Below are 22,745 nucleotides of genomic sequence, written 5' to 3' on the forward strand. Positions count from 1 at the left end.
CTGAGCCGCTACAAAAAAAATCAAACAAGCTATTTTTGCTATTTGTTAATACTGAAGTTTATTTTTCTGACCAAAACTGATCGGAGCACCTACACAAATTAGAAATCCTTGTGTCAGTAGAGTCCAGCATCAGTGTCTTTTCTTTTATCTGACCTCTGATGTCCTCCAGCTCGTCCTCCAGATCTTCAAGGAAAGACAGAACGGATGTTTTGTTGCGTTTCCTCTAAATTTAGGAGGAGTACTCAGAATACATTTGACTTGTGTGTGCTGCCTCCCACCTTTAATTCTCTTCAACGCTGCTTCTTTCTGACTCTTGATCTGCTTCTCCAGTCTCGCCGTTTCGTCTTTTTGAGCCAAGATTTGAAACACTAGCAGAAGAAACGTGGGATTGGATCAATTCGGCGGAAAACACCGTTACGATAACGACAACGCTGAATTGTCACAGTCATTCTGATGGAGACTCACTCAGTTTAGTGTTTTCGTCGTCTTCATCTCGGATTCCATTAATCAAATGATTCAAACGGTCTTGGAGCGCTGCAAACAAGAGACTTTATTTCATGTGAACATTCGGAGGTTATGAAATGATGTCATATCAGATTTGCCACTCACCTCTTATTCTGTTGTAATCTGTCTCATTTACTGCCACGCTGGACAATTTCTCAATCTCTGTTTGTTGAAGGATGATTTTTAGAACTGGGAGAAAAGAGGGAAACCTCGTTAATCATATCCAAGCAGGTAGAACCTCCTCAGTGGGTTCCTTAATCATGTTCTACTCACGTCTTTGTGCTTGAGGACTTCTTGCTTTCAGCGCCTCTGTTTTGTTGGTCAGTTCATTACTTTGCTCATCTATAATTTTTTGAAGTTCTGCAGAACCAAAACACATTTATTTTTAAAACTTTTCACTGTTTAAATATTTATCCTTCACTAAGCTGCACAGTTTTCTCCATCCATTAGAGTCCTTTCATTAAACAACCTGGAACCTGAATATCTCAGAACCTGTATATACTTCATATCAATGCCAGGAAGAAATATATTAGCACATCAGCATTATTAAACTGTATAATGACAATGAACCACACACACACGCTGACCTTTTATCTTGGTTTCAGATTCAGTGTTCTGTAGTTGTCTCTTTAGCTCCTCTAGTTGAAGCGATAACGTAGAAACCTGAAGAGCTGAAAGAACCACATTTAAATGGGTTTAAAGAACCGCAATTAAAACATCCAAAGCTTTTCCTTATCCCTGAAAATATATACATGCAGACCACGACACAATCCTTCTGTCCATTTTCTCAATTATTGGATTCACTGTTTGGTAATGCAGCTCCGCCACTCACCGAGAGAAGTGACAGACTGAGATTTGGACTCCAGTTCCTTCATTTTGGCATTCAGGTCGTTCTGCAGATCTACAACACATTTGGACACGTTTGTAACAAATCTAGATCCCACAGACGAGACAAGATAAAGGACGTGAATTCCTTAAATAAGGCTATCTGAAAGGTGTTAATAATATAATTCTAAGATACAAGTTTCTTTATGCTAATCCAATCCAATAGTTGTGGTTTTGACAGGAAACTTCTGCCAGGGTTGCCCCCGCCCCCCCTTCTTATTTGCTTCGCCTCTCCAGATTCTTGTGTAGACTCTATGGCTATCACATGATCGTGAGCCAATCACTGCCCATAACACACCCCGTTTTATATCCCTTTATGCAGATGATACTGTCTTATGTGGAGAAAATGTTAAATCTGATTTGACAGGTTAAATATTTATGTATTTAACCTGTATTTACTGTCATTTACTAAAATTGACAGGAAAAGGAAGCAAAGCCTCTCCTGTTTTTAAAGACACTTACTTAAAAAAAGGACATGAAACTCATTAATTTCCACAATGGAGTCAAAAGGGTGTGACTTTATTGTCCAGCAGGGGCAGTAAGTAACACAGACTCTGGCAAAACTTCAATATTAATGCTATTAGACCTCAGTGCTGCATTTGACACTGTCGACCACTCCATACTCTTGGACAGGTTGGAAAACTGGGTGGGGCTCTCAGGCACAGTCTTAAACTGGTTCAAGTCATATCTACAAGATAGGAACTATTTTGTTTCCATTGGCGACTTTGTATCAGAACCTACCAATGTAACGTGTGGAGTCCCCCAAGGTTCAATCTTGGGGCCGACTTTATTCAACATCTACATGCTCCCACTAGGACAAATCATGCAAAATAATAACATTGACCACCATTGCTATGCCGATGACACCCAAATCTATGTAGCACTATCACCAAACGACTATCGCCCCATAGATCTTCTGTGCCAGTGCATTGAGCAAGTCAAAGACTGGATGTGCCAAAACTTCCTACAACTAAATGAGGACAAAACTGAGATAATTGTTTTTGGTGCTAAAAAAGAAAGGTTTAAAGTAATTCAACACCTTCACTCTCTGTCCATGAAAACCTCAAACAAAGCCAGAAACCTTGGGGTTATTATGGATTCTGATTTACATTTCGACAGTCACATTAAATCAGTAACAAAATCAGCCTACTATCACCTAAAAAATGTAGCAAGACTTAGAGGGCTCATGTCAGCTCAAGACTTATAAAAACTTGTACATGCCTTTATTACTAGTAGGCTAGACTACTGTAATGGTCTCCTTGCAGGTCTTCCGAAAAAAACTGTCAGGCAGCTACAGCTTGTTCAGAACGCTGCTGCTAGAGTTCTTACAAAGACCAAAAAATGTGAGCACATTACACCAATTCTTAAATCCTTACATTGGCTCCCTGTATGTCAGAGGATTGATTTCAAAATCCTCCTGCTCACATATAAATCACTACATGGTCTAGGACCGAAGTATATCACTGATATGCTCCCACTACATAAGCCTTCTAGACCACTAAGATCTTCTGAGACCAATCTGTTAGTGATTCCCAGAGTAAACAACAATCACGGGAGAGCATCGTTTAGTCACTATGCAACAAATGGCTGGAATAAACTTCCTGAAGATGTAAGACTTGCCCCAACTCTGAATACTTTTAAAACTAGACTGAAAACTGTTATGTTCACCATAGCTTTCTGCTAAATCTTTTAATGTCTGCACTGTTTTTAATTATTGCAAATATGTTTTTATTCTCTTTTTTTTCTGTAATGCATTTTTAAATTTTTATCATTTTCTTTTAATTCTTCTATTTTTTTTCTTCTCACTTTGTTTTATGATGTGAAGCACTTTGAGTCTGCCTTGTGTATGAAATGTGCTATACAAATAAAGTTGCCTTGCCTTGCCTAAGTAGCATCAGACGACACTCACCTTGAAGTTTGTGATCAAACCCGGAACACTGCGCCTCCGTCTGGTTCAGTTTGTCCTGCAGAGCTAGCGCACAAAAAACCCCACACACGTCTACATTAAACTCAGTCTTCTTTTTTTGATCGCTTGTTACTGAAACACGTGTTTGTACAGAACTTACTCTTGATCTCAGCTTGATCTCGAGAGCGCTCCTCCATGGTTGCATTCAGTTGTTCTTTCAGCTCTAGAAAAAGTACGTTATGCTTCGGCTGCTGCCGACACACAAACTCAATAATGTCAAAGGAAAAATGAGTCACTCACTAGTTATTGCAGCAGAAGTTGTTCGACCCTCATCGTGCTTTTCTTTTTCGAGCTTTCTGAGCTGGTTGTGCAGATCAATAGTTTTCTGAACTGAGGAACACAAAAGCAGATATGAAAAATTTCAGATTATTTCCCCAGTTATGACTGTAGACACCAGGTTCCCTCTTTACTGACTCAATTCTCCGTTTATCTGGTTCCTCTCATTCAGCTCGTTGATGTATTTCTGCAGCTCGTCCTTCTTGGTTCTAAGATTATCTGTGAGCTCTGAGACACAAAGCAGTGAAACGCTTTTATTAGTTACATGCAGAAGATCTGGACACAATAATAACTATATGACAGACAACCATAGCAGCAGGTAAATATTTGCATGCTTGGGGATGAATAAAGAATGAGATACTTACGGGAAACCTGAGCGCTTTGTAACTTCTGGAGGTCTGACAACCATCTCTGCAGCTGCTCCACTCGGCTCTGCAGCGTCATGATTTTCAGCACTGAAAAGCAACAGAGAGGCCAAAAATGAAGTTTCCCATCAAATATACTCTGGTAAGACTCTGCAGAATGATTTCAAACCCACCCTGTTTTGTGTTGTCGTTGCCATTGTCGTTTATTTCACTGATGAGGTCGTCCACTCTGTTTTGCAGCTCTAGGAGAAAATGAACAGTCTTTAATGTATGTCATCATGATTCATTTGTGATTTAATTTCTTAAATAATTCACTCAACCTTCTAAACGGTCACCAGAGGTCTCATTGGAAGCTTTTTTCTCCAGGTCCCATATCTCGTTCTGCAGCTGGATGATTCTTAAAACTGAAAGAAACAAACATGCAGTGAGGTTCACACACACACACACACACTCACATATATATAATGTATATATAGTATACATCAGATTACATATGAGGATGATGAATTAAAAACAAACGTGATATTCTAGGTGTTGACTAATCTGACAACAGGTCATTCCTTCCACATATAGAGATGATTTGCCACAGTGGATTGTTGGGACCTAACCGTTAGGACTACACAATGCGGCCTACAAAGCCTACACAATGCGGCCAGACAAAGGGACAAAGGAGATAAAAAACTACAACCACCATTTTAGTGTCACCTCCACCTGGTCGCGAGATCTGACGTCACACAACTGGTGCCCTATTGGCTGATAACTGCATGGGACTCCAGGGGGTCCCCCGGACCAGCCGTGAGCTATAAATCCCGGCGCCACCAGATCCCTCTCTCTCTCCAAAGTAACTCGCGTTACACCAGGAGGTGAACATAACGTCTGCAGCGTTTCCCTTTGTCCTAGGCCGCAGTCTTTCCCCCAAACTCGCTGGACGAGCAACAGACTGTTTTACCCCTCTTTTTCTCTACTCGTTTTATTTTTCTTTTGTTTATCATTTTGGATCCCGAGGAGACCACCGCGACAGCGCGACTCTCCCGTTGCCCGCGGTAAGAAGAAAAACTTTCTTCGTCCCAGCTGCCAGCAGAACGGATAACTCGACCCGTCTTTGTCTGAAATCAGCTGACTAAATCGCCGAGCCCCGCGAGTGTTAATCATTTCCCTGCAGAAGGAAGAATAACTAACGGTTTTCTTCAACCAATTGGATCCGGCGCTGAACGAGCGCCCCACGAACTACCGTCCGTTGCCGGCGTCAAGGAACGCCATCACCGCACGGGACGAAACCCTCACATCGACGCATCTCACATCGACAAAAGTAAGAGGCTATTTGTCTGGGCAGAAGCAGAGATTCGATAGTGTAGGACATGCTTGTAATTCTTGTTAATGTGTTTTAAGTTCTGATCGCGGATCGCCGAGTCCGTTTGTTCATGTGCTGCTGTATGTGAATGCTGATCGTGTACCCACGCAGCTGGGTTGATTTCTGTAACAGTGTTTCCGACTAACCTCCGCCATATTCGCGAGCTCAGAAAGCCTCTACTATCAGTTAAAAGACCGGTCTCGCGGAATAAACGCCAGTTCATTCACGCAAGCCCGTGTTATAGCGGCACGCCTTCTGAGCCTCAGAATATCGCTCGCGCATCCTCTCTCTCTTTGTTTGTGTCCCGCTAACACACACACACATACACGCCGCACACACGTGTCCTAAGCCAGCTGTTCCCGGCGGACGCTAGGGACATAGCTACATCTGGTGGCTACATACGGCTATCTCTCTCTCTCTCTCTCTCTCGCTACTCCATCGGACGTCAGTGGCTCCGCCCCTGAACGCTGCGAGGAATAGCTCCACCTCTCTCTCTCTCAATTCAATTCAATTTTATTTATTTATATGGCACCTTTCATGCAGGGAAATGCAACACAAAGTGCCGTACAGAAAATACAAAATTAGAAAATAAAAACAAAACAACAACAACAATAAAAACAACAACATCAGAAAGAAAGACCCGACCCCCCACCCGGAACACACTCGCACACTCACACTAACATGCACGCAACTCGGGTATGGACACCACACACACACACACACCCCCACGCACTGCATTGGCTAAAACTGTAGAGACATGGCTCGGCACCGAGACATCGGTGAGTGAAAGGCCATCCACACCATGAGGGACTCTGGTTCCCGTCAGTCGACGGTAAAAGAGATAAAATAATGTAAAATAGAACAAGATAGCAGTAATAAAAATAAATAGCAAAAACTAGACAGAAAGCTAAATAGGATAGAATAAAATCAGTATAAACTACTAAAATAAGCAAACTTAAAATAATGGATTAAAAGTTGGGGAATAAAATAGCAGACTTAAAATAATAGAAAGTTAATTAAAAGCCAGACTAAAAAGATGAGTCTTGAGCCGTTTTTTAAAAACATCAACATTCTCTGCGGCCCTGAGGTTCTGCGGCAGGCTGTTCCACAGTCGGGGACCATAATAACTAAAAGCCGCCTCCCCGTGTGTTTTCAATCTGACTTGTGGAAAGGTTAAAAGGCCGGTGCCAGAGGACCTCAGGGTCCGTGAGGGTTGATATAATAGGAATAGGTCAGATAAATAAGAGGGCCCAAGACCATTAAGACATTTAAAAACAAGTAAAAGAATCTTAAAATCGATCCTGAAGCGGACAGGGAGCCAATGCAGCGACTTTAAAACTGGTGTAATGTGCTCCCGCCCTCTGGTCCTCGTCAGCACGCGTGCGGCTGAGTTTTGCAGCAGTTGGAGAGTATGGATGCTCTTTTTAGGAAGACCAGAGAGCAGGGCATTACAATAGTCTAGATGACTGGAAATAAAAGCATGCATCAGCACCTCTGTACTGGCCTGTGAGAGAAACGGGCGGACTCTGGCTATATTCTTCAGGTGGTAGAAACCTACCTTTGTTACATTTTTAATGTGTGGAATAAAACTGAGCTCAGAGTCTAAAATCACGCCCAGGTTTCTCAGAGATTTCGATGATTTAAAATGATTTAATTTTGGTAAAAGTTTCTCTCTCTGGCCTTCAGGACCTATGACTAAAACCTCTGTTTTGTCCTGGTTGAGTTGTAGAAAGTTTGCTGCCATCCATGACTGGATATCTAAAATGGAATTAAAAAGGGCATCTAAAGGCCCTGTGTCATCAGGAGACACAGCGATGTACAGTTGTGTATCGTCAGCATAGCTGTGGAAGCTGATGCCGTGCCTCCTGATGACATCACCCAGGGAAAGCATGTAGAGATTAAAAAGGGTTGGGCCTAAAATTGACCCCTGGGGAACCCCGCACTTAAGGTTGTGTGTTTTGGAGGAACAGGTATCCAGACTTACGAAGAAGCTTCGGTCAGTGAGGTAAGAGGAGAACCAATTTAAAACTGCACCAGAGAGACCAACCAGGTTCCTCAAACGGTTTATTAAAATGTGATGGTCCACTGTATCAAAGGCGGCGGTTAGATCTAGCAGAACCAAGACTGTGAGTTTATGATTATCTAAATTGAACCTGATGTCATTTAAAATCTTTAAAAGGGCTGTCTCTGTGCTGTGGTTTGTCCTAAAACCAGACTGATACTTCTCCAATGTATTGTTTAAATATAAAAAGTTATTTATCTGTGTAAAAACCAGTTTTTCTAAAATTTTGCTTAAAAATGGTAAGTTGGATACTGGACGGTAATTATTAAAAATGGTGGGGTCTATGCCACTCTTCTTCAGAAGGGGCTTCACCACCGCCGTTTTAAAGGATGTGGGGAAGACACCCGTCTGAAGAGAGCAGTTCACCATATATAAAAGCTGTTCCTCAAAAACGTCATAAAACGTTTTAAAAAAGCGTGTGGGAATTGGGTCTAAAAGGCAGGTTGTGGGCTTCACTTGGGAGAAGACTCGACCAAGTGTCCTTGCGTCAACCAGGGCAAAAGAGTCCAGAGTCTCCTCAGGTGGAAGCATTGATCCAGGGATGTCGGAGGTTGAGATTTGGTGAGATAAAAGACTGGATCTAATGTTATCGATTTTACTTCTGAAGTGGTCAGCAAACGCCTCACAAACGGAGTCTGTTGGTGTTATTGGTGACCTGTTCCGGTCACCGTTGGTTAAAAACTCAATTGTGGAGAATAAAAATTTGGGGTTATTTTTATTTTCGGATATTAGATTTTTGAAATGTGAAATTCTTGCCAGTTTGATGGTTTTATTGTATGTTTTGAGGTGTTGACGAAATATGTCATAGTGTACTGTCAGCTTTGATTTTCTCCATCTCCTCTCAGCACTCCTGCACGTTCTTTTCAGTTTTTTGATTTCTTCATTTCTCCATGGTGGCATTGGTCTTGTTTTTATAGTTTTAATTAAAAGAGGAGCCACTGAGTCAAGTGTTGACCTTAGTTTGTGAATAAAATTGTCAACGATAAAATCACATGGTGCTGGTAGAATTTGTGCAGGAGTGTTCTTTAAAATCTGGATAAAATTTGCTGCCACTTCAGAAGTAAGATGGCGTTTCCTCACTGTTCTCACAGGGTCCTCCAGCTGGTTAAAACTGGTGATATTAAAAAACACACAAAAATGGTCTGACACGGCCAGATCCACGACAGAGGGCGCACCCACAGACAGGCCATAGGTTATGACCAGGTCCAGGGTGCGCCCCCTGTCGTGGGTTGGCTGGCAGACATGCTGTTTAAAATCCAAGCAGTGAAGGAGGTTTAAAAATTCTCTAGATGCTAGGTCTGAGGTCTTATCAATGTGTAGATTAAAATCACCAGTTATTAAAATCCTATCATACTTAGCGTGAATGATGGTTAAAAACTCTGAGAAGTCGCTGATAAAAGCAGTAGGGTGCTGGGGTGGTCTGTAAACAGTCACACAAAGAATAGGAGGGCTGCTAAAAACAAAGGCGTGGTATTCAAATGATAAATAGTTGTTAAAAGAAGCTTCCTTTGGCGATACCCCATCGGACTCTCGCTACCCCATCGGACATCAGTGGCTCCGCCCCTGAACGCTGCGAGGAATAGCTCCATCTGGTGGCCGCATATAGCCATCTCTCCCTCTCTCTCTCTCGCTCTCTCTCTCTCGACACGCACGCAGCACACACACGCACACACATACGCGCACACACACTCCACGTGTGTCTCTCCTTCTGTTTAGCTTAGCTTTGTGTGTTAGGTAGTTAGGTAATAAGGCTTTGTTAATTGCAGTGTTATTGATTGTGATCATTATTACTGATTTTAATAAATCTTATTATATTATAACTAGCGGTCTCTTGCTTGTTGTGTATATGTCACTGGATAACAGCAGGTTGTGAAGGCTAGTGCTTGAATTTCACGCCCTTCTTAATTGTTAGATTGTTTTATGCTTCCATGCCAATGATCACGATGATTGGCATGTGAGTATAAAACCTTTATATTGAGACTGAATACAGTTTTAGGTTATCTTTTCCCTGATCCCAGGGTGGTGCCCCGTTTATTCATGATTATATCATGATAATATATTAAATATAATTATTAATACCGATAATCATATTGATATTGATAGTTAACTGTTGATAACCAAATCTGCTCCTGCTACAACCCCAACAGGATCAGATCAAGGAGCTTACTGAGTCTGGGGTTGGGGATCAGTCTCTCTACGTCCACTGTCCTGGAGCTCAGTTCTTCTTGCTTCTCCTCCAGTTGCAGTTGCAGCTCTGTGAGGAGACAAAGTGAAAACAGTGAAAAGGCAGAAATAATTATTTTTATTTAGTCGTCTACATTACTGTTTACAAATTGACTAATTAACTTTGGTTAAAACAAATGAAAACAAACGTGGTAGTGTAAAGAGATCATTTTCAAATATTGATTTTCCAAAGCAGAACATTTTGCATATTTCTAAGTGCACAACTAAACGGTTAAGACAGATTCACCTGAGATCCGGTCTGGATCTGCCGTGGTGGAGATCTGGTCCCTCAGATTATTCAGTTCATCATGCAGGTTTATCACGTTCAGAACTGACTCAGAAAAACAGAGCAGACATCTCACATCTGATGGGAAACTGAGCAGGAATCAGCTCTCGTGTCAAAGGGAGAGATCTCTGCTTTGTGTCAACATGGCTCTCTACTGAGGCTACAATGGCAACGCTGCACTGTAACGTCACTCACTGAGTGCTGCTCTGGAGTCTCCGGTTCTGTTCAGTTCTGCGATCTTCTGTTCAAATTCAGTCTTAACCTCTGATGGAAACACAACAACCAAAATCAGAACCGACACTCAAACATGAATCGTCTTTAGCCGAGGTCGTATTTACAACTTGCCCTCATATCGTTCCTCAAGTCCGGAGCATTCTTCACTCTTTAACCGCAGTTTCCTCTGCAGCTCTGTGGTGTAAAAAGAGGAAACCAGGTCATGAAGGGTCTCCCATCAGAGCAGTCTTACTTAGTATATCATTAGAAGAAGAAATCAACTCACCTCTCACTTCGGCCTGAGCAACAGCATGTTCCCTTTCTGTGGTTTGAAGCTGAGTCTGACAGACTGGTTGAAAACAAAGCCACAAACAGTAAAGTCAGTCAATGCTTCTTTTTTCTTCTTTTTCAAAGCAACGGAAATACTCAACAATGTACCCTTTACCTTAGCTTGATCACGAGAGTGAACTTTATGTCGCCAAACAGCACAATTTTAAACACAACAGTAGGAAACTGACCGTGATTATTGTTTTCACCAGCTTTGGATGCCTTTTTCTGAGCCTTCTTCAGTTGTGTCCTCAGATCAGAGATCTCCATTACTAACAGAGACACAGTTGCAGTGTTATTTTGTGCTCAAAAGAAACAGACAACCAAACAGGAAACATTGGAAAATAGGAAATGTTCCCACTCAAGTCAAAATTCTTTGCATCTGCCTCCTTGAGTAGATGTTCACTGTCTTTCAGTTGCCTCTTTGTTAGATCCAGCCTTTTCTGCAGCTCTGGAAAATATTTAGAGGCCAATGAAATATAAAAATCGGTGTGTACAACTTCATATCAGTTACGTTTTGTCATTTACCTTCAATGTCCTCAGCGCTCGTATCTTTAAAGTCTGATAACTCTTCTTCCAGTGGTTTGATTTTCTTGTGAAGTTCTTTAATCTGAGCCGCTACAAAAAAAATCAAACAAGCTATTTTTGCTATTTGTTAATACTGAAGTTTATTTTTCTGACCAAAACTGATTGGAGCACCTACACAAATTAGAAATCCTTGTGTCAGTAGAGTCCAGCATCACTGTCTTTTCTTTTATCTGACCTCTGATGTCCTCCAGCTCGTCCTCCAGATCTTCGAGGAAAGACAGAACGGATGTTTTGTTGCGTTTCCTCTAAATTTAGGAGGAGTACTCAGAATACATTTGACTTGTGTAAGCTGCCTCCCACCTTTAATTCTTTTCAACGCTGCTTCTTTCTGACTCTTGATCTGCTTCTCCAGTCTCGCCGTTTCGTCTTTTTGAGCCAAGATTTGAAACACTAGCAGAAGAAACGTGGGATTGGATCAATTCGGCAGAAAACACCGTTACGATAACGACAACGCTGAATTTTCACAGTCATTCTGATGGAGACTCACTCAGTTTAGTGTTTTCGTCGTCTTCATCTCGGATTCCGTTAATCAAATGATTCAAACGGTCTTGGAGCGCTGCAAACAAGACACTTTATTTCATGTGAACATTTGGAGGTTATGAAATGATGTCATATCAGATTTGCCACTCACCTCTTATTCTTTTGTAATCTGTCTCATTTACTGCCACGCTGGACAATTTCTCAATCTCTGTTTGTTGAAGGATGATTTGTAGAACTGGGAGAAAAGAGGGAAACCTCGTTTATCATATCCGAGCAGGTAGAACCTCCTCAGTGGGTTCCTTAACCCTCGGGGCACTTTAAAAATGTACGCACACTCACTACCTTCGGGCCTGTTTGGGCCACGCCAATACAAGTGTCATAAAAAAGAAAAAAAAAACTTTTTTTTTTCACTTTCACTGCATAAACCTTTTCAACAACTTCAGACCTAACCTTAGATATAAAGTTTGTTATTAGTTTTTAACTTTTTTTTTCTGTTTTTAAGCCTTTTTTTCACACGAACATTGTGTACTTTTTATGCGAAAAACAGAAAATATGCAATATTTTCCAAAAATGAGGTGCAAAGAGGATTATTTGAGATGAAGTTATTACAGCCTTGACTAGGTCAAAAATTGATAACATCATTGTTTTTGATGCATTATTATTTTTGGAGACATTAGAGTTTTTTCAAAAAACTTACACCTGTTACTTTCGGGCCCAAATGGGGTCCCTCTCATAAAAGTGTCATAAAAAATGAATGAATGAATTTTTTTTTTTCACTTTCACTGCATCAAGCTTTTCAACAACTTCAGACCTAACAATAGATATAAAGCTTATGATAATAATTATTATTATTTTATGTTTTAGGCCCTTTTTACATACAAAAAATGTCTAATTTCAATGCAAAAAACACAAAATATGCAATATTTTCCAAAAATGAGGTGCAAAGAGGATTATTGGGGATGAAGTTATTACAGCCTTGACTAGGTCAAAAATTGATAACATCATTGTTTTTGATGCATTATTATTTTTGGAGACATTAGAGTTTTTTCAAAAAACTTACACCTGTTACTTTCGGGCCCAAATGGGGTCCCCCTCATAAAAGTGTCATAAAAAATGAATGAATTAATTTTTTTTCACTTTAACTGCATTAAGCTTTTCAACAACTTCAGACCTAGCAATAGATATAAAGCTCATTATAATAATTATTATTATTTTATGTTTTAGGCCCTTTTTTCATACAAAAAATTTGTAATTTCAATGCAAAAAACACAAAATATGCAATATTTTCCAAAAATGAGGTGCAAAGAGGATTATTGGGGATTAAGTTATTACAGCCTTGACTAGGTCAAAAATTGATAACATCATTGTTTTTGATGCATTATTATTTTTGGAGACATTAGAGGTTTTTCCAAAAAACTTACACCTGTTACTTTTGGGCCAAAATGGGGTCCCTCTCATAAAAGTGGTTTTATAATGGGAGTTAATGGGGCCCGCCACGGTCCCGAAGGTGGTACGTGTGGGAATTTTTTTTATGGTATATTCTATACATCTTGCAATCAAATGGATGAAAAAAAAATGTTTTAAAAATTAAAAGACATTCCTTAGAGAAGTTTCAGAAAAGTAGGCGTTAAACTGACAGAGATATTGATACTCAAAAATCAAAAGTACCCAAACGGTCCCCCAAATTGCCCCGAGGGTTAATCATGTTCTACTCACGTCTTTGTGCTTGAGGACTTCTTGCTTTCAGCGCCTCTGTTTTGTTGGTCAGTTCATTACTTTGCACATCTATCATTTTTTGAAGTTCTGCAGAACCAAAACACATTTATTTTTAAACCTTTTCACTGTTTAAATATTTATCCTTCACTAAGCTGCACAGTTTTCTCCATCCATTAGAGTCCTTTCATTAAACAACCTGGAACCTGAATATCTCAGAACCTGTATATACTTCATATCAATGCCAGGAAGAAATATATTAGCACATCAGCATTATTAAACTGTATAATGACAATGAACCACACACACACGCTGACCTTTTATCTTGGTTTCAGATTCAGTGTTCTGTAGTTGTCTCTTTAGCTCCTCTAGTTGAAGCGATAACGTAGAAACCTGAAGAGCTGAAAGAACCACATTTAAATGGGTTTAAAGAACCGCAATTAAAACATCCAAAGCTTTTCCTTATCCCTGAAAATATATACATGCAGACCACGACACAATCCTTCTGTCCATTTTCTCAATTATTGGATTCACTGTTTGGTAATGCAGCTCCGCCACTCACCGAGAGAAGTGACAGACTGAGATTTGGACTCCAGTTCCTTCATTTTGGCATTCAGGTCGTTCTGCAGATCTACAACACATTTGGACACGTTTGTAACAAATCTAGATCCCACAGACGAGACAAGATAAAGGACGTGAATTCCTTAAATAAGGCTATCTAAAAGGTGTGAATAATATATTTCTAAGATACACGTTTCTTTATGCCAATCCAATCCAATAGTTGTGGTTTTGACAGGAAACTTCTGCCAGGGTTGCCCCCGCCCCCCCTTCTTATTTGCTTCGCCTCTCCAGATTCTTGTGTAGACTCTATGGCTATCACATGATCGTGAGCCAATCACTGCCCATAACACACCCCGTTTTTATATCCCTTTATGCAGATGATACTGTCTTATGTGGAGAAAATGTTAAATCTGATTTGACAGGTTAAATATTTATGTATTTAACCTGTATTTACTGTCATTTACTAAAATTGACAGGAAAAAGAAGCAAAGCCTCTCCTGTTTTTAAAAACAGTTACTTAAAAAAAAGGACATGAAACTCATTAATTTCCACAATGGAGTCAAAAGGGTGTGACTTTATTGTCCAGCAGGGGCAGTAAGTAGCATCAGACGACACTCACCTTGAAGTTTGTGATCAAACCCGGAACACTGCGCCTCCGTCTGGTTCAGTTTGTCCTGCAGAGCTAGCGCACAAAAATACCACACACGTCTACATTAAACTCAGTCTTCTTTTTTTGATCGCTTGTTACTGAAACACGTGTTTGTACAGAACTTACTCTTCATCTCAGCTTGATCTCGAGAGCGCTCCTCCATGGTTGCATTCAGTTGTTCTTTCAGCTCTAGAAAAAGTACGTTATGCTTGGGCTGCTGCCGACACACAAACTCAATAATGTCAAAGGAAAAATGAGACACTCACTAGTTATTGTAGCAGAAGTTGTTCGACCCTCATCGTGCTTTTCTTTTTCGAGCTTTCTGAGCTGGTTGTGCAGATCAATAGTTTTCTGAACTGAGGAACACAAAAGCAGATATGAAACATTTCAGATTATTTCCCCAGTTATGACTGTAGACACCAGGTTCCCTCTTTACTGACTCAATTCTCCGTTTGTCTGGTTCCTCTCATTCAGCTCGTTGATGTATTTCTGCAGCTCGTCCTTCTTGGTTCTAAGATTATCTGTGAGCTCTGAGACACAAAGCAGTGAAATGCTTTTATTAGTTACATGCAGAAGATCTGGACACAATAATAACAATATGACAGACAACCATAGCAGCAGGTAAATATTTGCATGCTTGGGGATGAATAAAGAATCAGATACTTACGGGAAACCTGAGCGCTTTGTAACTTCTGGAGGTCTGACAACCATCTCTGCAGCTGCTCCACTCGGCTCTGCAGCGTCATGATTTTCAGCACTGTAAAGCAACAGAGAGGCCAAAAATGAAGTTTCCCATCAAATATACTCTGGTAAGACTCTGCAGAATGATTTCACACCCACCCTGTTTTGTGTTGTCGTTGCCATTGTCGTTTATTTCACTGATGAGGTCGTCCACTCTGTTTTGCAGCTCTAGGAGAAAATGAACAGTCTTTAATGTATGTCATCATGATTCATTTGTGATTTAATTTCTTAAATAATTCACTCAACCTTCTAAACGGTCACCAGAGGTCTCATTGGAAGCTTTTTTCTCCAGGTCCCATATCTCGTTCTGCAGCTGGATGATTCTTAAAACTGAAAGAAACAAACATGCAGTGAGGTTCACACACACACACACACACACACACACACACATATATATATAATGTATATATAGTATACATCAGATTACATTTGAGGATGATGAATTAACAACAAACGTGATATTCTAGGTGTTGACTAATCTGACAACAGGTCATTCCTTCCACATATAGAGATGATTTGCCACAGTGGATCAAATCAAGGAGCTTACTGAGTCTGGGGTTGGGGATCAGTCTCTCTACGTCCACTGTCCTGGAGCTCAGTTCTTCTTGCTTCTCCTCCAGTTGCAGTTGCAGCTCTGTGAGGAGACAAAGTGAAAACAGTGAAAAGGCAGAAATAATTATTTTTATTTAGTCGTCTACATTACTGTTTACAAATTGACTAATTAACTTTGGTTACAACAAATGAAAACAAACGTGGTAGTGTAATGAGATCATTTTCAAATATTGATTTTCCAAAGCAGAACATTTTGCATATTTCTAAGTGCACAACTAAACGGTTAAGACAGATTCACCTGAGATCCGGTCTGGATCTGCTGTGGTGGAGATCTGGTCCCTCAGATTATTCAGTTCATCATGCAGGTTTATCACGTTCAGAACTGACTCAGAAAAACAGAGCACACATCTCACATCTGATGGGAAACTGAGCAGGAATCAGCTCTCGTGTCAAAGGGAGAGATCTCTGCTTTGTGTCAACATGGCTCTCTACTGAGGCTACAATGGCAACGCTGCACTGTAACGTCACTCACTGAGTGCTGCTCTGGAGTCTCCGGTTCTGTTCAGTTCTGCGATCTTCTGTTCAAATTCAGTCTTAACCTCTGATGGAAACACAAAAACCAAAATCAGAACCGACACTCAAACATGAATCGTCTTTAGCCGAGGTCGTATTTACAACTTGCCCTCATATCGTTCCTCAAGTCCAGAGCATTCTTCAATCTTTAACCGCAGTTTCCTCTGCAGCTCTGTGGTGTAAAAAGAGGAAACCAGGTCATGAAGGGTCTCCCATCAGAGCAGTCTTACTTAGTATATCATTAGAAGAAGAAATCAACTCACCGGCCTGAGCAACAGCATGTTCCCTTTCTGTGGTTCGAAGCTGAGTCTGACAGACTGGTTGAAAACAAAGCCACAAACAGTAAAGTCAGTCAATGCTTCTTTTTTCTTCTTTTTCAAAGCAACGGAAATACTCAACAATGTACCCTTTACCTTAGCTTGATCACGAGAGTGAACTTTATGTCGCCAAACAGCACAATTTTATGAATTGAATTCAGTGATCTGAAGAAAATTAGATACTTACAAGTGATTGTTGAAGATGACGTTACGTTTTCATGGTGCTTTTCTATTTGTAAGTTTTGGAGCTGGCTGTGCAGATCAGTGATTGTAAGAACTGAGGAACACAGTAATAAAATATTGTAAATCAATATATTCCAGGCCTTTTTTTCCAGTTATGACTGTAGACACCAGGTTCTCTCTTTACTGACTCAATTCTCCGTTTGTCTGGTTCCTCTCAGTCAGCTCGTTGACGTATTTCTGCAGCTCGTCATTCTTGGTTCTAAGATCGTCCGTGAGCTCTGAGACCACATTTAAAGAAGTTATGAAAACAATTATTAGTTACATGCAGAAGCTCAGGAACCGTAATAACAATAATACAGTCGACCTTAGCAGCTTGCTTTCTTGCTGTTTTCCAGTGTGAAGCGTTTAAATCTAAATGCTGCTCACGTTGTGGAGATCAGGGGATTTGTGAAGAATCATCAGATACTTACGGGAAACCTGAGCACTTTGTAAATTCTGGAGGTCTGACAAACGCCTCTGCAGCTGCTCCACTCGACTCTGCAGCGTCATGATCTTCAGCACTGAAACACACCACAACAGAGAGGCCAAAAATGTAGTTTCACCAAATAAACTCTAGTAAGACTGTGCAGAATTTGAATTTCAAACCCACTCTGTATTGTGTTGTCGCCGCCTTTGGCATCTATTTGCCTGATAAGGCCATCCACTCTGTTTTGCAACTCTAGAACAAAGTAAACAGTCTTTAATGTACGTTATATTTGGCCATTTCTGACCTGACTGTTGAATTATTTGACAGGGAATTGTTGAATCTGCTTCTTAAATAAGACTAACCTTCCACACGGCCATCAGACGTCTCACTGGTAGCCTTTTTGTGAAGGTCCCATATCTCGTTCTGCAGCTGGATGATTGTTAAAACTGAAACAAACGCGCAGTGAGTTTGACTGAATCGTTTTACAGGAACTACTGACCCCGCTCTATTTATTTTGTTCACTGCCAACAAAATAACCTCTGATGATGGACCTGGACCTTGTCATACGTTTTCAACAGTTTTTTTCAGCCCGTTTGTTTTACTGTTACAGCATTCAGTGACCTGAAGTTAACACTGAAATATATATATATATATATATATACATACATATATTTAAAAAAGGCACTTATTGGAGCTCACTTGTTTTTGGATTGGCAATCGATCTCTCTACGTCGGCAGTCTTGCGGTTCAGTTCTGCTTGCTTCTCCTCCAGTTGCGTCTGCAGCTCTGCGAGGAGACAGTCGGCGATAAATCAAGGAAGGAAAGAAAAAGTTCAATAAGAAAGTTTTGTTAAACCTGGTGAGAAATCGGAGGTTTCAGATTCAGATAGATTCACCTGAGATCCAGGCTGGATCTTCTGTGGTGGAGATCTGCTCCCTCAGAGTCTTTAGATCATTGTGCAGGTTTATCACGTTCAGAACTGACTCAGATAAACAAGGAGAGCAGACATCACTACAGAGTTTATGCTTCTGAAACAGTCAGATTAGAGACAGGTCTCATGTCTGGAGCTAAAGGTCTATTACTGGGGAAATATTGCCGTCTAACATTGTCATTGTGCTGGGGCCAATATTGCAGTGGAACGCTACTCACCAAGTGCTGCTTTGGAGTCTCCAGTTCTTCTCAGTTCTGCAATCTTCTTTTCAAATTCAGTCTTAACCTCTGATAGAAACACCCACACATTATCCACATCCGAACCGAAACGTCTGAGCCTTTAGCTGAGGTCATATTTGCAACTCACCCTGATATCTTTCCTCAAGTCCGGAACATCCTTCACTCTTTAACCGCAGCCTCCTCTGCAGCTCTGTTGCACAGAAAGATGGAGTGAGACTATCGAAAAACGCTCGACTGAAATTGTTCTTTGAAGCAGTTTTAAAATGACTCACCCTTAATTTCAGCCTGAGCTTCGGCAGATTCCCTTTCTTTGGCTTGAAGCTGAATCTGAAGAGCTGATTTAAGACAATGGAGCTTTAAAGAGATTTGTGGGATGCGTTTTTGGAAGTTATCAGTTTTTTTTATGTAGAGGAGAACTCTCACTGGTTGTTGTTGATGTTGTTGATGTTGTTGATGTTGTTGATGTTGTCGGCTGTTGCACGACACCCTCCTGCTCTCGCAGCTCTTTCATTATGCTGACGATTTTCACGACTGTTCACAGAAATAAACAGCAATGTTTAGACTTTGACTTTCAGAGGTAATAACATTTTGGAAAGCAGACTTAAAGGGCGGAGATAGGCCCCGCCTCTTTTTCATCCTTGTACACACCGAGTTGCGCCTGGGAATAGTCTGCTTCTTCCAGGTGTGTCTGTAAAATCACTTGTCGTCTCTTCTCCTGCTCCAACGTATTTCTTAGCTCTTTGGTGGGAAAAACAAGTGTTGTTTCTAGTTAATCATTTCATAATCCCACATTACACAAGTATGACTTCCAAGCTTATAATTTAAGTAAATCAAGTTTCATGGAGCTGTAGGATCATTCACCTTTAATTTGGTCATTAGTTGTCTTTTTGGCGTTCGTCATTAACTGTTGAAAATGACCGATGTTGGACTGCAGCGTCAGAATTTCCTTGGCTGGATAAAAGAGATAAAAGATGTCAAGTGAATGCTTTAGTAAGCACATCTATAACATGTTGAAGAACATGTATTTTGATTAAGTTGCACGCTTACTGAGTTCTATATTATTCTCATCACGGTTCAGCTGTAAAATCTTCTGTTTAAGGAGCTCAATTTTTTGCCTCCACTGCCTCTGGTAAGCTGGAAAGAAGGAAGGAAAACATTTGGTAACGTAACATTTGAGACAGAGAAGATGAGAAAGAATCAAGACTCGAGGTAAAGGCGCTCACCGGCAGCATGTCGTCTTGATTCCGCAATGTTGTAATTGATGAGCCGCTGCATAACTGTGATCTTACTGTGCACAGAAATCAGCTCCAGCACTGGAGGACAGAGAACACGTGTGAGGAAGAGTTACACATTCTATATCGATAACAGATGTGGACAGATGTGGAGGGGTGTACTGACTATGTGAGATTGTGTCTCCTTTGCCTCGCAGCTCACTGATCTTCCTGTCCAGCTGTCCTTGTATCACTGAAGGAGTGAAAGTGAGTAAACACAGAAGAAATATAATATAATAATTATATATATATATATAAACACAGACAAGAGGAAGAAGATATAAATTTGATTATGTCCCATTGTTATGTTATTGGATATGAGATTACGTTAAGTGTCCGTCAGACATGCTGCAGTGCACAGACAGGCAATCTTCATTAAGAAACAAATATTTCAAGCAAGTGAGCGGCAGTTTACCCAGAATTCCACTGTTGGGCTGAAGATTGGTTTCTCCGCGTTTTGATTCCATATCCCAGATCTGATTTTGCAGTGAGATGATCTGAAGAACTGAAACACACACACACACACACACACACACACACACACACACACACAACAAATCAGAACCACTTACAGTGTCGAGCTCACTGCTTGCAGCTTTTCTACAAATGTAAGTCTTACTCAGCGTAGCGTTTGCGTGGTTTCTTCCCATCTGCAGTGTCTTCGCGTTCAGTTCATTGAGCTTTTCCTGCTTCTCTCTCTGCAGCTCTGTGAGACACAAGTTCACGTATGAAAGAAGACATTTTAGCTGATTGAGCTGACAGAAGCTCCCAACCGAATGAGCACTGCACGATGAAAATGCCGAGTTCAAAATGATACAGGAGTTCGTTGTATCGACAGTTACGTGCGAGTAAAGTTGTCTTTGTAAAGACTTTGAAAGCGCCAGTGGAGCAAAGCTATAAAACTTACCCATGTCAGTCGCTCCAGTAGAAATAGCAGCATGGTTGACCTTCGTCTGTAATATATTCACCTCCCTGGTGAGTGTAATGATTTTCAGGACTAGAAAAAAATACCTTTTATATTAGATCAAACCAAGAGCTGTGTCATACGATGACAAATTGATGTGCTGCAAAACAGTATATGAGGAAAACTTACTCCGAAATGTATCACTATCGAATGTCTCCAGAAGCTCTTTCATTTTGTTGCGTATGTGGGTTTGATAAGCTGTCAGGGAATTCAAGACTCAGTTTAACATTGGTTTGTGTGGTTTCATGTGCATCACGTCCAGATAAACTGGAGTGTGTTCTATGATGAAACGCTTACAGCGAGTATAAGCTGAGTCTGTGGCGTCGCATGTGGCTTGCTGCAGCCTCCCCAGTTGGACTTCCCTCCTCAACTCGAAGGCTGTGGTAACTGTCAGAAAAGAAAAAAAGAAGTGCAGGTTATGTCAGAGCAACTGTTGGTTCGACTAGCGACGTACCCCAGGTTGTAAAACGTTAAACCCTCACCCAGCTGACTGTTGCGGAGATTTGTCTGCTGAAGCTGATTGGTTAGCAATGCCAGCTGCTCCGTCATACCTGACAAGGCATGGTAGTAATTCAGGAAGATCATAGAAAGAGTATGTCACCATATATATAATACATTTATATGGTGTTATTATGTCAGATTATGGGGGACTTTGAGGAACCACTTACCAGTACAAGTTTTAATCGTAATTGACTGTGAAGGAACAACACGGATTGACATAAATGACAAGTTTGGCGTTCAAAGTGTGACTCAAACGTGAATACTTTAAACGTTGTTAAAAAACATTTTTGTCACGTACCGTTACATTTATATTTTTGGGATCAATTCCTTTTGGTAGGTTTATCTGGAGTCAACGAGGTAGAAGAGAGAGGATTATAATGATGACCCCCGACCCCACCTATGATGGCTACATGAATGTTATTTTATCTCAGGTGATAAGTCAGTCTTGGGGGACTCACCTGTGAAAGGATGTTTTCCAGCAGTGGATTTCCTGAATGAGTCGCATCCTGATGGACTGAGAAGATAAGAGAAGATTATCAACTGAATGTTACTGAGTTCAAACCAACTTGAAAGGCTGAATTGGCTGATCTAATATCGGCTACCATTTTAATGAACTCAGTAAATGTGTCCCTCTGTATTTATTTGTGATATACTGTACATAAAAAGTTGGATTGGTACGTCGCTACTTTATAATATTTATATTTTATTCACTGCTTACTAATTTGGATGGATGATTTTGTTTACAATCTGTTCATAATTTTGTTATCCACATTGGTCTGAGGACAGAGGTTGTTCTATGATGTACAAATTGTCAATCCCCCCGGAGGCAAATGTGCGATTGTGATATTTGGCTTCATGAATAAAATGGATTTGACTCACCATGTCTGTTGTCAGAAGCTTGAAAGACAAGGGAGAGAAGGAAGGGAATCCGAATGACGACAGAAACCCCAGCCATTGCGCTGCTTGTCTAAAATCTTTCCTCCCATTTCACCTGCTTTTAAAGACACCAGTGAATGATCAATATCCGGGGGTGGTGACCCAAAAAACAAGGAGGCGGAACCCAATGACTACCAACAATATACAGTACTGTTTTTGAGAAATGAAAAGGACACTGCTAAAAGCACAACTTGGTTCATAGACTGATTCCACACAGAGAAAAGGTTGCATTAGTTATAGTATTTGCAGAATTGTTTTTCTTCAGAAAGCATTGTGGAAACTCAATCAAGGTCAGAGTGGCACATTTAGATATAAAGTCCATAACAACACCAGGCTGGAGGCATCAGAGTTTCTTCTTACAATCTGGAACAAAATAGTTCCTCCGTTTACAGGATTTCCTAAGCAGGCTTCCCTCTTAAATTAACGTGTTGACAATGATTGACTGAATGTTTTTGATTCTGGTGGTTTTTGCAATTGAATGACAGCGGCCAGTTAATACTTAATTAATATGTGTATTTTAAGAATGAAAGAGTTAAAAAAAATTAATGTTCTTTAAAATATCTTAAGAATGAATGATAAAGATTTTGAGTCTGTATACATTCCTGTTATTTTGAGTGGACAT

At 40.5% G+C, this 22,745-nt stretch overlaps 4 protein-coding genes and 1 long non-coding RNA gene across 5 annotated transcripts in view; 1 reads left to right on the top strand and 4 right to left on the bottom strand.

Annotated features, from left to right (window-relative positions):
• sall2 (spalt-like transcription factor 2) overlaps positions 1-22,745 on the top strand; it is a 179,852-nt gene that overhangs the window by 74,959 nt on the left and 82,148 nt on the right. The gene's annotated exons all lie outside the window — the stretch shown is intronic.
• On the bottom strand, positions 47-519 carry LOC311012318. Its single transcript, XR_014597028.1, has 3 exons — positions 466-519; positions 279-368; positions 47-183 (listed from the first exon to the last, which is right to left on the bottom strand). It is a non-coding gene; the product is annotated as an uncharacterized lncRNA (long non-coding RNA).
• LOC311011793 (uncharacterized protein) lies at positions 593-4,394 on the bottom strand (the record flags this gene model as incomplete). Its single annotated transcript, XM_084006921.1, has 11 exons — positions 4,317-4,394; positions 4,170-4,238; positions 3,997-4,086; positions 3,770-3,859; positions 3,596-3,685; positions 3,456-3,518; positions 3,299-3,361; positions 1,337-1,405; positions 1,092-1,175; positions 778-864; positions 593-693 (listed from the first exon to the last, which is right to left on the bottom strand). Exons 3-11 carry the CDS (start codon positions 4,073-4,075, stop codon positions 593-595), a joined length of 726 nt encoding a protein of 241 aa, XP_083863047.1. The 5' UTR covers positions 4,076-4,086; positions 4,170-4,238; positions 4,317-4,394.
• LOC311011794 (uncharacterized protein) lies at positions 9,542-11,056 on the bottom strand (the record flags this gene model as incomplete). Its single annotated transcript, XM_084006922.1, has 7 exons — positions 10,820-11,056; positions 10,650-10,730; positions 10,418-10,480; positions 10,264-10,326; positions 10,114-10,182; positions 9,880-9,963; positions 9,542-9,663 (listed from the first exon to the last, which is right to left on the bottom strand). Exons 2-7 carry the CDS (start codon positions 10,726-10,728, stop codon positions 9,542-9,544), a joined length of 480 nt encoding a protein of 159 aa, XP_083863048.1. The 5' UTR covers positions 10,729-10,730; positions 10,820-11,056.
• LOC311011795 (uncharacterized protein) lies at positions 10,979-22,142 on the bottom strand (the record flags this gene model as incomplete). Its single annotated transcript, XM_084006923.1, has 46 exons — positions 10,979-11,076; positions 11,222-11,251; positions 11,347-11,436; positions 11,534-11,602; positions 11,678-11,761; positions 13,243-13,329; positions 13,557-13,640; positions 13,802-13,870; positions 14,420-14,482; positions 14,576-14,638; positions 14,716-14,805; positions 14,890-14,979; positions 15,117-15,206; positions 15,290-15,358; positions 15,437-15,520; positions 15,738-15,824; positions 16,041-16,124; positions 16,275-16,343; positions 16,425-16,487; positions 16,579-16,632; positions 16,820-16,909; positions 17,004-17,093; positions 17,286-17,375; positions 17,465-17,533; positions 17,644-17,727; positions 17,981-18,067; positions 18,177-18,260; positions 18,431-18,499; positions 18,579-18,641; positions 18,724-18,786; positions 18,875-18,982; positions 19,100-19,189; positions 19,313-19,402; positions 19,499-19,585; positions 19,675-19,764; positions 19,850-19,915; positions 20,138-20,227; positions 20,342-20,428; positions 20,630-20,719; positions 20,816-20,884; positions 20,984-21,073; positions 21,169-21,237; positions 21,355-21,379; positions 21,486-21,530; positions 21,646-21,701; positions 22,067-22,142. The coding sequence occupies 46 exons, from the start codon at positions 22,140-22,142 to the stop codon at positions 10,979-10,981; spliced, it is 3,534 nt and encodes a 1,177-aa protein (XP_083863049.1).

This window comes from Eutrigla gurnardus, assembly GCF_963514095.1.
Source record: "Eutrigla gurnardus genome assembly, chromosome: 4".
Taxonomy (NCBI): Eukaryota; Metazoa; Chordata; class Actinopteri; order Perciformes; family Triglidae; genus Eutrigla; species Eutrigla gurnardus.